Source organism: Pseudopodoces humilis, chromosome 1 (assembly GCF_049639895.1).
Source record: "Pseudopodoces humilis isolate 2021_Gansu_Grassland_sample_001 chromosome 1, ASM4963989v1, whole genome shotgun sequence".
NCBI lineage: Eukaryota > Metazoa > Chordata > Aves > Passeriformes > Paridae > Pseudopodoces > Pseudopodoces humilis.
In genome coordinates, this window is record NC_142200.1 from 17,605,080 (window position 1) to 17,621,155 (window position 16,076).

Consider the following 16,076-nt stretch of genomic DNA (forward strand, 5'->3'; position numbering starts at 1 on the left):
AAACATTGTGCAGGGGATATGTACTAAAAATCAGTTTGCAACTCTGCCATATAGCACTGAGAGTGATATATGAGTAGGACTCTTTGAGTGTTATTTACAACAGGAAAAAGGATTTTGTATTTGATAACTGATGGCTGAAGAAATTTCTGGGCCATAAAAACAGATGAAAAATATCCACTGAGCAAGTCCTGTGTCAGGTTTCAGGTCATTGCTCTGGCTAGGAAAGTGGAATAACTGGTGGGAGGTTTCTAGCTAAGAGAAAGTACTGTGGCAAAATAAAGGGAGGTGAGTCTGAAGAAAAAGGAAGTTGTTTCAAGATCATTACAGATTGTGTCAGTGTGATAATCCAAATTACAGACATTCTGATGTAAGGTCAGAATGAGTTTTTCACAGTCACTGAAGGTGATTCTATATATGTTTTCTGTGGGATGAATAGAAGATATCAGCTGTAATTCCCAGCACCAGCATGTGAATATTCTGCCACCAGACTTTGTTAATTGTATCTGCAATCCAGTGCCAGCTTGAACATAGGCTGCAATAATTCCTCTTTTGAGAACAGGGGAAACCAGTGGATCATGAGCCCTAGACATATAAATGGAAAAATCCTGAGAGATACAGTTCATTTTTTTCTTGCAGCTCTGGCAAGGTAAAAGAGAAGAAGGTTTATTAGTTCTGCAGAGCTCAGAAAGAGAGATGACCCAAAGAAAAGCATACTGTTTTGAGAGAAGTTTTATAACATGCTGAACAGTTCTTTCAACTGGAGTTTTTTAATTAAATAAGTAATTTTTCTTCAAATTTCAAACTCTAAAAAAAAAACTTAATTCATACATCTTTTCCAGAATAATGTCTTTTTGGTGGAGTATGTTGTAAGATAATATTATTTTACTTTCATCTTAGTTTTCTTCCAAACATCTGAATTATTTTTTCAGAGGTATATTCAATTTCTTCTTTCAACTTTCTCCTCTTTTTATTACAGTATCATAAGTTTACAGTATCTCAGACTGGGACTCAAGCTTATAAAGCGTTCACCTCCTAGTTCTTTGCGTGAAATGCTTATCTGGAATACATTGGTGGTGTTTTATAGATGAGTTGCTGTTATTCTCTCATAGCACTCATATTCTCTCATTATTCTCTCATATTATTCTCTCATTGATGAGCGTGAACTTCTTGATGGTTATTGCCAAAAATCAGAAGTCCCATCAAAGCTAGCAAAGTTTAATTGCTTGGTTGATTTAAATGAGAAGCAAATCTATCTATTTTGTAATTATTACCTGTTCCATGAATTAATGGGATCTCAGAACCTAAAAGTGAATGTAAAATAGGAGCTAAAATATAGCTAAAGTCCTTCTCGCTTATTGAGCAATTTTAGAACCTCTCTCTAATTCAGCAAAGGTTGTCCTTGAACAAGTAATTTAAAAAAACCTCAAAAGTGATACACTTTCCTCAGCTGAGTATAAATAGCATTGCTGGATTTGGAGTTATAACTGCGTCAGTGCGTGCACTTCAAAGCTGGGAGAAACATATTTCAATACAACCACTTAAAAATTACTATTCTTTAGCCAGTTGTTCAAGTCAGCATCTCTGTATTATCTTTCAGGGCTATAAAAGATGGGTGTGGATCTATTGATAGGAGTTTTATATTTCTATGTGAACCAAAATTTCATCTAGTTGGACAATTAGCTGTTTAAATTCTCTAGAATTGGTAGAGGCTTCATGTCAGCTCAATTGTAGTTGAATTGGTGCTTTTGTACCACTTTCAGTAATTTTTCTAATTGTCTTGTTCTAAGACAATAACAGACAAAAGAGTAGTGGAGGCCTTCTGAGAACAGTGTCACGTGCAAACTTTTTTCTTCTCCCTCAAACAAAATTGACTGATTTTGGAAAGACACTTCTTTTAGGGAGTGGAACACCAATGCTGTCAGTGTGGCAATGCTTCAGCTGCCAAATGCCCTGAACTCTCACAGTATTTGTTCCTTGTGGATGCTTTGAGGAAGCTTAGGTTCTTCCTTCAGCGGAACTCTTTGAACTGTGAAAGTTACCACATATCACTTGCAGGAATTGTTATAAAAAGGTTTTACCTTATTACTTCCTAAAACAATTTAGAGAATAAAGTAATAATGAGGACATTAATTAATACATACTTGTATTACTTTCTTGTGTAATTTTTGTCACCAGTTTCCTGATTTCTTAAAGCTCAGCTGCTGGAACAACTACATAATAACATTTTCAATGTTTTAGCTGTTTTTCCAGTCTTTATAGCTGCAGGCAAAAGCTGGAGAAAATGGGCACTTTGAATGTTTCAACACCAGAAATTAAATGAAAAGCACCGGAAATTAATTATTCCAATAAAATCCAGTGGTTTTAAGTTTTACTTGCAACTGGCTTATGATTTTTGACTCAATGTGGTTGTCAAACTTTTACCTGACATGGAACCCCAAAGGGAACATATTTAGAGGTGCTGGTTTAGAGTTTTCAGTGTTTGCTAAAACACTGTGTCTCACTTATATACTCATGAAAACTCAGATGTATTTCTGTGTGAAAACATTTGGTTTTCATGTTATTTATGTAAAACCTAGTCAGCAGCAAAAAATCAAGTGTTATTAGTGAAGGAACATTTCAGTGCACTATCTGGTATGCTAATTTGAGAAGATTAGAAATTCATATTCTCTGTTAAGCTCTAAAAAATGAGCTAATGCAATGCATTGTGACTGAGCAAAAGAATAGCTGGTAATTTACTTCCTTGGTTCCTGCCAGCAGTTTCATTTGTCTTGAATAGGTATAATTGTGTGTCCAAAATGAGACTGCACTAAACCCGGTTGTGATATCATCAGACTTTCCATATCCTGTATTAAGCACAGCAATTTCCTGCTTCAGATAAAAATACTTTGGTCTTCAGTTATATTTGCATTCTTCGAGTAAAACATAGCTTCCTTTTAAAATGTGCTACTTGTGGTCTTCAAAGCTGAGTTGATTGAGGTTGTCCTATTACAGCAGTGTTCACATGAATATGGCATTCAGCTGAGAATAAGTTAAAATCAAAATGGCCCATTTTAAAGGACTGTTGAAGGGTGGTGGTGTCACCACGCTACCTCAGGTATGATATTTGGAAAGGAAGCACTTGCTGATTGTTTAACAGTCATGAGTTGTCACAAGGGTCAAGTGTGGGAGGTCTCAAACCCAGGCCATTTTACAGAAAATGAAGTGATAATAGTTACTACCATTAGCCGTATGAATCAGTAGTAACTCAGAGAAACATTGTTTATGCTTGGCAGAAGTTAATACTTAACAAGCTCCATAATCTCATCTTTGCTAGCAAACATATTTTTCCATTAAAAGGAGCTAAAATGTACTTATGGTGATCTTACCATTCTGAAGATAAATGCAAAAGGTACTTTGCCTAGTTTGGAAGTTTTGGAGTGTTTTTCTGCCAAATATATAAAAATAATGATAACAAAAATCAGATCTAGGTCTTCCTTGCTTTAGGCTTCATGCAGCATTTATTACAGTTTAGCTTTATTTTGATGGAAAAATACCAGGAAATTCAGTATCTAATTGTGTATATAATGTTAAAATGTAGAAACATTTTTGTCTGAGTGACTGTACCTCAAGGGCCAACATTTATTATTCTGCTTTTGTTTTTCTGCTACTCAACGCATTTAGCTAAGATATGGGAACTTAGATTTTGTGTGTGCTTAGATTTTTTCTGATTAAGTTTGGTGTATATAGTGTTTTACATTTATACCTAAAGCTTACTGTGTTATCCCAAAAAGCTGAAACCCCAACATTAGAGAGATTGGGACAATAGTCAAGATTCCAGGCTTGCTGGTGTTTCCTAACTCCAGAAGATGCTTGCAGCTAGAATAATTTTAGTCTTTCACTATTGGTGTTTCTTTTAATACACAGCTGCTGTTGTTCAGGCTTTCAAAATTTTGTTCCGTAACAGTTTTGTTATTATCATGCCCTACAGAGTGCTGAGCACTTTTCAACATTTGCTACTGAAGAATATTCTTTAAGAGGGATGAGTGAGTTCAAAGTTTCCTTCAGCTTTTATAAAAAATGCTTTTCTAACTTCTAGATGGACTTGCTGTTCTAAATCCCTCAGGGGCTTGTGAAAATGTTCATTGTAAAGTTAGTCTTTTCTGCCCAGAGTAATGGTATTTGCAGAGTATGCTGGGAGATTTTTGTAGTCTTATACTTCTCCACACTAAATTTCAAGATTATAAAATGGTAGATTACAAACAGTCCCATAAAATCATATTCTCTTGTTTTCCTCAGAAGCAGTATCCTAATTTATGAAATGCTTCTGACTAAGTTACAGTTACACATATCAGCCCAAACGAGACAAATAACTTAGTGGTCAGATGTGCTGAACACGCCACAAGGAGCCCTCCCTGACTGGTTTAGAAATGGGAGTTTGAAACAGTTTGGCAGTAAAAATGTTGTTGCACTATTCTTGGAATTGCTTGATATCAGTGAAAATATTTACAATTTATTCTCAAGTGTTAAATACCCTATATTTGCAAGGCTTCTATCAAGGGATGGAATAGAAGGAGAGAGAGTTTTGTGTTGTAGCTACCTGTGAATTACATATTAGTTTGGAATAATGGTACCACAGTAAATCTTTGGATACGGTCTGGGTATTAACCCACAGCCCTAGAATCCTAACCATAACCTCAAGAATATTTAGCTTTCTATATCATTGCAAAAAGTCTTGATCATTATTTAGTTTGTCTTACCATTAAAAAGGAATATAAAATCTCTCAAAATCCTGCCATAAGAACAAACTTTTTTTTGGAGCTTCCAGTACTGGTTAAAAGTAGGAATTGCAAAAGTATATGAAAATATTCAAATTGTGGTTAATGGATTGTGTTTTGTTTTGTATGATTTTATTGATATTGTACTGTGTATAATTGTGATACTTGATATACAGATATTTTTCTAAATGTCAAGATGTGTCTACTAAATAACCCTAGAACTCCAATTCTTGGTTACTAAAATAAGTGATTTTCAGTGGAATAATGCAGTTTGGAGAGGAGACATGGCTGTTTCTCACACTGTGCATATTGGGACATTTCTACTTCTGGGTATTTATTTTTTTTAATTTAGCTCTCTAACATAACCACAAAAAATTTGATATGTTTTCTTAAGTTGCTTGAAGAAAAAGAAAATTCATAGCATTTCATAATATTCCATTCAAATCATGTGTATTTTTTCAGTCCTGCACTGAGACAAGATTTGATATTCCTGTTTGATTGAGAGACTCTCTACTTGGGATGCTTGTACAAAGATAGATCCAGTCTTACACAGTTGCTGGCACAGTGCATATTGAAAATCACAATTTCAAGTATTCATGAAATTGTGGTAGCTTCACCATAACCTCCATTTTTTAAGTTTCTGAGCTTAGCAGACATGCATGATGATGTGAGTTTTCTACCCACCATAAATATTTAATTTTAAAAACATTATATTAGATTATTAATTACTTTATTTGGTGGATGATTACAAAAAGCATCACTTAACATAAATTCACCAAAATGTCAACATGTCAGCATTTCTTCTGTCATGGCATTGGTTGTGTCTAGTGACTACCAGGCTTCTAGCACTTTGAAAAGTTATTTCTGGACACCTGTGTGCTTTCTTCTTCCTTCAGTTTTTGACACATTTCTCCCTGTTTAAATATATTCCTCCCCACTTCCTTAGTTTAATTTTGCTTCCTATGCTTGTACTTTGTTTTTCTTCAATGAGCAGAGTTTTCTACTCTGTATGCCTTTTTTTCTTTACTCTTTAATGCTATAATTCACTCTTTCAATTTTGCAAGCTCTTTCGATCTGTGTAAAATAAATTAATTGATGTAATTAATCTAGAGTGATAATTTTTATCAGTCTGCCCAATAATTTTGATGGTTGGTGATAATACCACTTTGTATTTAATAGGTTATCTAAGTGAATGGGATATGTTTATCTAACCTTTAAACAAGGAATCTCAATATACTTCTGTATTTGAGCCAGCAATGTCCATTACAGCCTTTACAGCCTAGAAGGTTAATGGTGTCCTTTGCTAGGAGAGGTGTTGCAGTGGGATGAGTGAGATCCTTTTCCTCTACTCAGCAGTGCTGAGGCCACAGATGGAGTAGTGTGTCCACCTCTGGGCTCCCCAGCATGAGAGCGACATGGACATGGAGAGTTCAGTGAAAGGTTAAGAGATTGAAGAGGCTGGAGTCTCTCTGCTGTGAGGAAGAGCTGAGAGAGAGAGGCAAAGGTGTTCAGCCTAGAGAGAAGGCTCAGGGGGATCTTACTAATGTGTTTAAATACCTGAATAGAGAATGGAAACAAGGCAATGGGCATGAACTGAAACACGGGAGGTTCCTTCTGAATGTCAGGAAACACTTTTTCACTGTCAGGCAACCAAGTGCTGGCACAGGTTGCTCAAAGAAGTTGTGGAGTGGTGGAAGCCATCCAAAGCCATTTGAACACAGCCTGGGGAAAATGGCTCTGCAAGGTCCTGCTCAAGCAGGAGATGTTGGACTAGATGACTTCTCTTTTTAAGCTCAAAGTCCTTTCCAACTTCAACCATTCTCTGCTATGCATAGTTGAATTTCAAATTTGAAGTGGTGGTAAATTAATCAAAATTGTTATACTAGCTATCTTAAAAAGCAAGCATATTGCCAGAGGTAAAAAGTTAATGGTTTTTTATTAATTACATGGTTCTCCATTATTAGTAAAAAAAATAAATGTGACATGTGCTGTCATGCTATGTAATTTAGAGAACCTGACATTTTGTTCCACCTGACATTTTTAGTCTGTTGCTTTACCAGGGAAGGACAATTTATATGACTAAATGACTGATGTGAAGCTAATGGGAAGCTCACTGGAACACTGAGGGTGATTGTAGAGAAAATTTCTGAAACTTGCAGAGCACTATGGAAAAAAAAATGGTGGGAACTTACATGAGATATATAATGCCAGCAAAATATATGCAGTTTACTTGATGTAGCTGAAAGTAGAATGTAGTTCTTTATTATACTGTGGATGCTCTTTTCTTGCAACTGAGACATTAGCACCATTTTTGTCTCTTTCTTACTATCCTAAAATAATTCCCCTAATTTTGTAGTCACTCTATCTCTCTCTGCTACAATAATAATTAAAATAAATATAGTAAGTGACTAGAACCTAAGAAGATTCTGTCTGCCTTGAAATGTCAGTACAGAAGCCTGAAATCCCTTAGCCACTTGGACTTTGATTTCTTAGTTGACTTAAATCTTAATCTCTTCAAAATAACATTTACAAATGAACATTTGCAGTGTTGGTGGTTGAGGCAAGGGGCACTGTGCTTAAAATTCTCTTTTATAATGATTATTAAACACACCAACATCTTCTGTGTATAGTTTCCTACTTCAAAAAGCCCAGAGGATTTGGTTGCATTATATTCCACTGCACATCTGCAATAAACTGTTACCATTTGCATTAACACAATAGTTGGCTGAATAAGCTTGCCTCACAACAGAATATTAACAGATGCCTTTCTCTTTTCTGATCCCATTTAATCACAGTGAAAATAATTTTCTCTTTTCTTTCCCAAAGGTGATAGAAGTCTTACTTCAGTGTGTTGTCTGATGTAATCAGCTTATAACAGAAGTCTTAACCTTTCTTTTTATCAGAAGTTAATGTCTCTACTTGCTTTCATATTTTGTAACTACCATCCTGGGCCAGTCTTTCCACACTGTGGTACTTGAAAGCCATATGCAAAAAATGCAATTATTTTTTATAGTAGTAAACTTCAGATAATGAAATGCAGGCACTATGTGCCTGATTTGGGAGGTGTTTAAATTAGAGATGGAGTCATGCACACTTTTCTGTATGAGACACTATGGAGCTACAAGTTTTAAGTGGCAGAAGTAGATTCACAACCTAGCATGTCAGGAATGGACCTGGCTTTCAGGGCATAAGATAATGAATATCCTGATTTTTGTGTGAAAACACTGTCCTGGTGAGCTGTATCTCCACTCTTTCTTTTACTCTCTATTAGTGTAATCTCGTACAGCAGTTCACATTTTCTCTTACTGTTTCTGATCTCTCATGTCTCTGGCAGTACATGGGAGACTTGCAGGTTCAATCCATGTCTTGAGGTTTTTTTAAAAAGTCTTGATTTCATAGATTTTTGGTTTCATGTGAAGTCAGCTGTCCTTTTTGTGCAAAAAAGTTTGTCCTGATCTATTATCAGTTGAAAAATCAGAAGTCAGAATGTCGTAGTTACATGGTCCTAACCAGCTTTGCTGGATTAGCATCATGAAGTGGCGAAGAAGTTCCTGAGTGGCAGAAGGTCAGGCTGAGGCTTTCACTTACAAGAGTTCCACCAGGACAAATGTTCTCCAGCAGAAACCTGTTTCCAAGCCCTTCTGCAGAAAGTGCCTCCATATGACCATGGACATGCCAGGCCTTACGTGCGTTAGAGAAGCTTCTTGTGAAAGGGAGTTCATGTCCTTGTCCTACTTTTATGCTATTACTGACATGTTAGTTTTGGGCTACTGCTGCAATAGTGGTTTTGGTGGATCCTTGGTTGACCCAGAACAGCCACTTTCATGTTTTTGTATTTGGATGCCACAAGCTGACTCTTGCAGCCCATAACATTATGCACATAGGCTTTAAGGATTTGTGAAATTTGAGTTTCAGTGATCGTTCAAGACTTATGGCCAGCATGGAATGAGCAAAATTCTGCTAGCAATAGTAACTTATATCTGGTCTGTTGTTTGAAAGCTCAGTTATGTTTCCAAGTAGTAATTCTTATGCATAAGAAGAGAATAAATCAATTCTTCAAAGATGACCAAAATTTCATTGCCAGAGGAAATTTCAGAAAAGAATAATTTATCAAAACAATGTTTTGAGAAATGATGGGATCAGGCTAGTTAAGTTGTTTATTATGTAAATTATGGGTGAAATCAATCCCATATACTATAATTTAAAAAAAGAAAACCCTATCTTCCCACTTAGTAACATATTGTATTGTTCAGCTTTAGTTTTAGCTTCTGTACTTGGCCTATTCATAGCTCTACAGCCCATTACAGTGGCGCCTGTTAGGGCAAATACTATGAAAGTTTTGCCAACTTTTCTATGATAAACCATGTTTTCCAGGAATTCATACTTAATCATAAAAAATCCCTCACAGTTGAGACTTGGCTTGGAAAGTCTTGATTCACAAAAATTTCACTTGTATGTTTATCCAAATACTCAAAACTAAATCAGTCATCTAATTTATAAAATCAGAGGTGTTTCAAAATAATGTATTGTTTAAAGATCAGAGAATTGTATTTGTTGGAAACAGATAATATTATGATCACTTAATCTAAATAGACACATTTCCTGACAATGAGTAATTGATTTGTTGCTCTTACCTTACTAATCACTCTTAAATGTGCCTGTGTGTTTTGTTGGGCAGATCCATAGTTTAAAATGGTCAATTTTTTTCAGTATTCTAGAAATATTTAAATATATGAGATATTTTCCTTTGAAAAGCTGACTGTGTATCAGTGAAAATCTAAATATATAAATAACTCTGTAACTTGTGGTATGATGTTGATATTACATCCTAATGTGTATTTTAAAACTTTCTTCTAGATGTCATGCTCATATTGCTGGTGGCAGGATTTTTTGGTTTAGTTAATTACATATGAATAATAATTAATGCATGTTGTGAATGTTCAGCATGAGAGTCAATCTGCATTGTTGCTCTTACCTAGGATGTTTCCATAGTTGTGATAGAAACAAGCTTTAACACTGGCAGTTTCTAACTAATAATCCAAATAATTGTACAGATTTAAAGTGCCTGTAATTGACAGACAAACCACTGAGAAATGCTTATTCTGTACTACAAACATTTCTTTTCAACTGTGTGTTAGTGCTTTACATTTCCTGTTGAAATCAGGTTTGAGGAAAGAGCTATTACCTAAAGTTTATTTACACAGAAATGAGCAACAACAGAAATCACGTGGTCAAAACTTGTCTATGTGGAAAGAAGTTTAAAGAAGAATAACTAGTTGGTGTTGGGCAGTAAGTAGTTATTTAGCTACACAGAAGGAAACTGGAAGATATTACCCACAACTGGAAGGAGAACAAATTCAGACAGAATTTTGAAAGGATTTTTGTGAAGTCAGTAAATGAGAAGAAAATGCTTCCAGTCTGAGCTGGAGAGAAGGAAACTGGCTGTAATAGTGGTTTAATTGTCTCAGTAGAGAAAATAAACAATTGAAAGGATGCTTGAAACTAATTTGATAAGTATGTCGCACCCTAAATGATCCAGTTGTCATCCACTATCAATCTTACAAGACAGTTTAAATCAACATATGGAATAGATTGCGATGAATGTGCTGGCCAAGAAATGAGTATTTGCTAACATGATGAAATAATTAGCATTTGGTAGAGATCAGTCATACCTCAATGTGAGAAGCTGATAATCATTCAGCTGAACTTGGTCCAAATTAATAGTTCCTTCCAGGACTTAAAATGGTATCAACCAGTTCAAGTATGTAGCCAAAGTCATACATGTGTGTTCATTTTCTTCGTAGTAGCTGGTAGAGAGCTCAGATTTCGGATGATAATGTTGATAGCACACTTAAGTGTTGGTTGTTGCTGAACAGTGCTTACATTAAGGCGAGGACTTCTCAGCTTCTCATGCAGCCCTGACAGCAAGGAGTTGGAGGTAGCACAAAAAGCTGTGAGGGAGCATAGTCAGGACAGCTGACGCAACCTGAACAAAGGGATATTCCAGACCATATGGCATCATGCCAAAGGAAAAAACAGGGAGGAATTGGCTGGGGGCTAGCAGCTACTTCTCAGAGACTGGGTGGGCAATTGCACTGTACATCACTTTTTTTCTATATTCTATCATCATCATAGGTGTTATTGTTATTGTTATTTTCCCTTCCTTTTCTGTCCTATGAAATTGTCTTTATCACAACCCATGAGTGTTACCTCTTTTCTAATTCTCCTCCCCCATCCCATTGAAGAGGAGTGAGCTGTGCAGTGTTTAGCCTAGGTTAAACCACAACTTGCATGTCTGGTTTTTAGGACCATGTATTCCAGTCCAGGCATTTATCACCCATGCATCTAATCTGTAAAAAATTGTTCAGCTTGAAAAATAGCTGTAAATTTGAAGTTAGTGAAGTCTCAAGGGCTTAAGTGAATGTTTTATCATCTCTTAACCTTGCAAAGAGCAAACAAACAGGAAGGTAGCATTCTTGGAAGACAGTTGGCACATGCCAGGAACCTGTTAGTGTTTCAGGACTGTTCAAACCTGTGCTCTGGCTCTGTTTATTTTCATATAAACTTAGAATGGTTTGGATTGGGAGGGACCTTAATGACCCTCTAGTTCTAACCCTCTGCCATGACCAGGGATGCCACCCACCACACCAGGTTACTGATTTTATTCATAAGATGTAGCGCTTGCAGCTGGCCACCAGTTTAGCAAGGATTCTTGTTTGTGCTGCTGTACTGTATTCCAGTCTCTGACTGCTAGCCTCAGTATCTACTTGTGGAAGTACCTCTGGTAGACAAGGAATTATTAGCATCAAGCATTTCTAAGCAAAAAAAAAACAAAACCAAAAACAAACAAACAAACAAAAAAAAACCCAGAAAAAATATCTTGAACAGTTTCAATCTTTAATAATACTGTCACAAAATAATAAAGACAAGATCTCGCATACATTAGCAGCTTCCCCAAAGTAGCCATAAGAATCTGATGATGTGGAGCTGGAATAGCACATACATTTATATTTTTCATATGGTTAATTAAACCCATAGAATCATTCTGTACATACTAGGGTTTTATTGGTATTAGAATAAAGAATTTCTTTTCTAAAAAAACTGAAACTGATAATTGCTTCTTTCTGTGCTTCTAATCAACAGTCTTTGATGTACATCTGTTTTTTAGGCACATCTGTACTGTAACTTCCAGTCAGGAAAAGCCTTTTATGGCAAGTAGCTTTTAAGCTACATGCTGTGTTTATTTCATGTATTCTTTTTCCTTTTCTTCTTAAGAAAGTATCCACAAATTTTCCTTCAACTTTCAGTTGAATTTTCAGTGAATATATACTTTAAAACTTTTCATGCAAGAATAACTTCAGTTTTTCAATTTAGTTTTGACATGTTGTTTAAACTGATGGTTGAGATTATAGCACTGTCTTTCTTGCAGATACGTCTCCGAATAAGAAGAGAATCTGTTTCTCCACTCCACATGTATTATTGGCCACCATGCTATATTGCCTCTTATGTCATGTGATGCCAAGTGTGTCTCCAGCTGCTGTGTATATGAGGGGGATCTGAGGGGAAAGACAGTCTGCTGCGGTGCTGAGAGCATCTTCAGTGCTAGGCTGCTGTAACAGAGATGCTGCAGACCATTCATTCATTGATTCTCCTGGCAAATCAGTCTCTTACCTCTGGAAGGGGAAAAAAGGCATTTTTTTAGTTGTGTTCTTCAGGTCAGTGCTGAATGTAAAAAATACATGCTTTTAAGTACAACATGTTTCAACACTGATGCACTTAGGGTTGAAATACATACTCGTTATTTAGCATATTTAAGCATGTGAATAGCTCCTGTGGATAAATTTATTGCCATGGGCTTATTTCAGTTTAGTGAAAAAATGTTCAGGTAAGCCTTTGTTCAGTTCTGGGTGCTTGTTGTACGTGAGGCCAGTGCTGCCCTGCTGTAGGTGTTCCTGCAGCTGTGGAGGAAGGGACACAGGACTGCACAGCTGTCTGGAGAAGGAACACAGGATTGCACAGCTGTCTGGAGAAGGGACACAGAATTGCACAGCTGTCTGGAGAAGGGGCACAGGATTGCACTGCTGTCCAGAGGAAGGGACATGGGACTGCACAGCTGTCTGGAGAAGGAACACAGGATTGCAAAGCTGTCTGGAGAAGGAACACAGGAGTGCACAGCTGTATGGAGAAGGGAAACAGGAGTGCACAGCTATCTGGAGAAGGAACATGGGATTGCACAGCTGTGCCAGATGTGCTATAATTCTATATCCCCTGCCTCTCTATAGCCACCATCCACCCTGCAGTAGCCAAAGAAGCAGGGGAGATATTATAGCCTAGAACAGAGAAACTAGAATCAAGGCCCTTTCCCTTGCTGAGATGGAAGTGCAGCTTTATTGTTCTTGGGATCCTGTGGAGAAGGAGAGCAGGGGGGAAAGAAAAGAACATTGATAAGGGCCTCTTTTTGAAGGCAGGGGGAAGAGGGTAAATTACATTCACACAGCCAATAAGGGGAACTGGGGAGAAAGAGATGAGGGAAAGAAACTTATATTCTGCATGTTGGGGGTACATTCTCTTGGGTTATACCATTTTTTCTAAATGCAATACAACAAGATGAAGGGACACGGGAGTGCACAGCTGTCCAGAGAAGGGACTCACACATGTACAGTTGTCCATCCATCCTCCAGCAGCACTGGTGGAGCTGATCCTTCATGCAGGCATGACACTTTGGTTCTGTGGGCTGACAATTTTAATATGGCCTCTCCTGCCTGCAAAGCTGTGAGTTGGGTTGGTGGGCACTGAGGAAGAGCTTGGACAAAAATGTCCCCAGCAGCTGCAGCTGGATTCAGAAAAGGGGCGTTCCCTCTAATTGTAGTTATACTGGTTTCATTCTGAAAAAAAGCTCAAGTCTCATGGCTTTTCCTAGACTTACATTTCAATAGTAAAGATAAATAAAGACTTGGACTCTGTGGCACCACCTTGAGAGATCATATCTTGCTTGTTGCAGCTTCTGATATGAAAGGCTTATGGTTAAGTTCAACCCAAGTTGTTTTGGGTTTTTTTGTTCGGTTTTTTCATGCCATCACAAGAGTTTAACCAAACATAATTGCTTTAAAAGCAGAATTTCTTTTTGTGAGACTAAGCCTATACATTCACATATGGAAAGCTTCTGCAAAGTTTGTTCCTTTTGGAATAACATTTGCAGCCATAGAAATGAAGCTAACAGGAGCATCTCAGGAGTCATGTCCAAGTCTACCTGCCATACTTGAATGTGTTTAGACTTGTGACATTTATAGACCTATTGAATTTTCTTTATCTTTACCACAAAATAAAATTAAAGCACTTGCTGGCTGGATGTCTAGGAAGAAGTGGTGATGGCCTCTAAATGTATCTGTAAGCATTACTTACTGTTTTAGTCAGTTATATAAACATTTTTTAGAAAAAGAAATAATCTGAGGATAATGGTAAACTATACTATAGAGTAGACCAAAAGAAAAATTTAGGTTACTTGGTAAAGCAATCACAATTACTTTTCATGTAGTTAAATGTAAAGTTTTTCTGGAGAATCAGAGTTTTAGAACTAGGAAAACATACCTGCAGGATGAGCAATGGCATCCAAAAAATCAGCATTTCTCAAAATAAATAATTTGAGTCCATTACAATATATAGAGAAAAATTTTAAATGCAGTTCCTTTCTGTATCACTTTGGTAATAAGGAAGAAGCAAAATAAATCAATTTCAGAATTCTGACATCCAGACTAAGACTTGTATTTTAGAAGGTATTGGAAAACTAAGTGGATAGTTTAGTTGGAAACTGCAGGTACAAATAAAAAAGAATTATACGAGGTCTACAAAATAAACTTTAAAGAAAGGTGAACAAAATCTGCCATATGTTTAACTTCTCAGATGAGTAGCAAATATTTATCTACAGTCTGATCTAGGACAGCAAGGAATAATGGGAAATAATACTTGCATAATAAAATTCAAGTTGGGAATTGGGCAGAAATGCTGGTGGTGGAACAATTAACAGCTGGAACAATTACCAAAGTATTGGGCCCTCCATCTCCTCTTGTCTTTGTATTTAGATTGGAAAAAATTCTTCAAGAAGTTAGTAGCCTCAACAGAATATGAAACTAGTGTTTCATTTCTCATGTTTATGTAAGAGATCTTACTAAAGGTTCTCTTCACCCAATTCTCATTTTTAATCACTGCATCACCTTAAGTTTTAAGCAATAAAACGTTTTTTCACCTATTTTAATGTAAAGTGTAGGCATTTGAAAAGAGACATTTATTACCTAATTTGCTTACGTATTTATTATTTAATCTACAGACTTTGAAAAGCTATGCAGGTATGGAATTATTAGGGCCTCATAGTCTTGGGAAAGTGTTTCTCATTAAGCCAGCAAGAAAGCTACTGTGACACATTGAGGGATAAAGCCACACAACTCAGAAAATGGCCACAGTTGGTAGATAGTCACTATCTCTACAGTAGTTCTTTAAAGTTGCTGGGGTGTTGCCTGGCTCTGCACTGAGGGGCACAGCTTGTCCACATCCGTATTTTTCGGCTCAGAGCTCCCAAGCCAGGGAGATGCCTGCAAGAGCAGCCCTGGCCTGTGCTGCCTCTCTGGGAAGGACAGCACTGCCCCAGACCAAAGCATGACAGACAACTGAGGTAGGGTCTGGAGAGGTTCTCTAACACTGCTGAATTTAGTAATGCAGGCCTGGCACTATGACAGAGAACTCTGTGGCCATAATGTGTGGGATGCACAGGGGAAGGAAAGTCCACAAAGCTAAATTTGGATCACTGGTGTGATCAAATGTCTGTGGAGAAGGGAAAGGTGTGCACTGTATTCAGTGCTGGAGCCACGGATAAACGGAGACTACCTTACCAAATTCAGGCAGGCACTGTGAATATCCTGAGCACCCTGACAATGTAAATCCAGCAAGTGTCAGTGAGCAGTGCAGGTGCAGCAGTTCACCTGCTACACTCTTCACTGCACGAGAAGAATGAGGCAATAATTTTACATCATATTAGAAATATCACACTCATACTCACTTTCAGTAATTATTCAGGAGTCTTCCTGCTGGTCTGTACTTTAATTTGTTGCCAGGTGTTTAATTTAGCCTCTTTTCTTCCTGAACATCTATAGGATTTACTGTGCAATACTTAAAGAGAGGCATGAGGGATAATAAAAATAATTTTTTGAGCTGTTTCAGTTATAAAAAAGGAATAAAATAAAAGGAAAAGATCCCGGAACAAATTTATTCCTCAGTTCTTGACCTAAATCCTTGAAGGGAATTAAAAAAGGAATAAGTCTTCATGACTAA

General features: G+C 36.9%; 1 protein-coding gene across 3 annotated transcripts in view; it reads left to right on the forward strand.

Annotated features, from left to right (window-relative positions):
- The window catches only part of RSPO2 (R-spondin 2), a 104,824-nt gene that overhangs the window by 77,024 nt on the left and 11,724 nt on the right, over positions 1-16,076 (forward strand). For 2 of the 3 annotated variants that reach the window (XM_088056657.1, XM_088056660.1), the window contains exon 5: positions 12,184-13,501. The exons of the other annotated variant lie outside the window; for it this stretch is intronic. In XM_088056657.1, coding sequence (XP_087912783.1) covers positions 12,184-12,314 — 131 coding nt within the window. In that variant the 3' untranslated portion in view covers positions 12,315-13,501. Of the gene's footprint in view, positions 1-12,183; positions 13,502-16,076 lie in introns of those variants that run through there. 3 annotated transcript variants of the gene reach the window in all.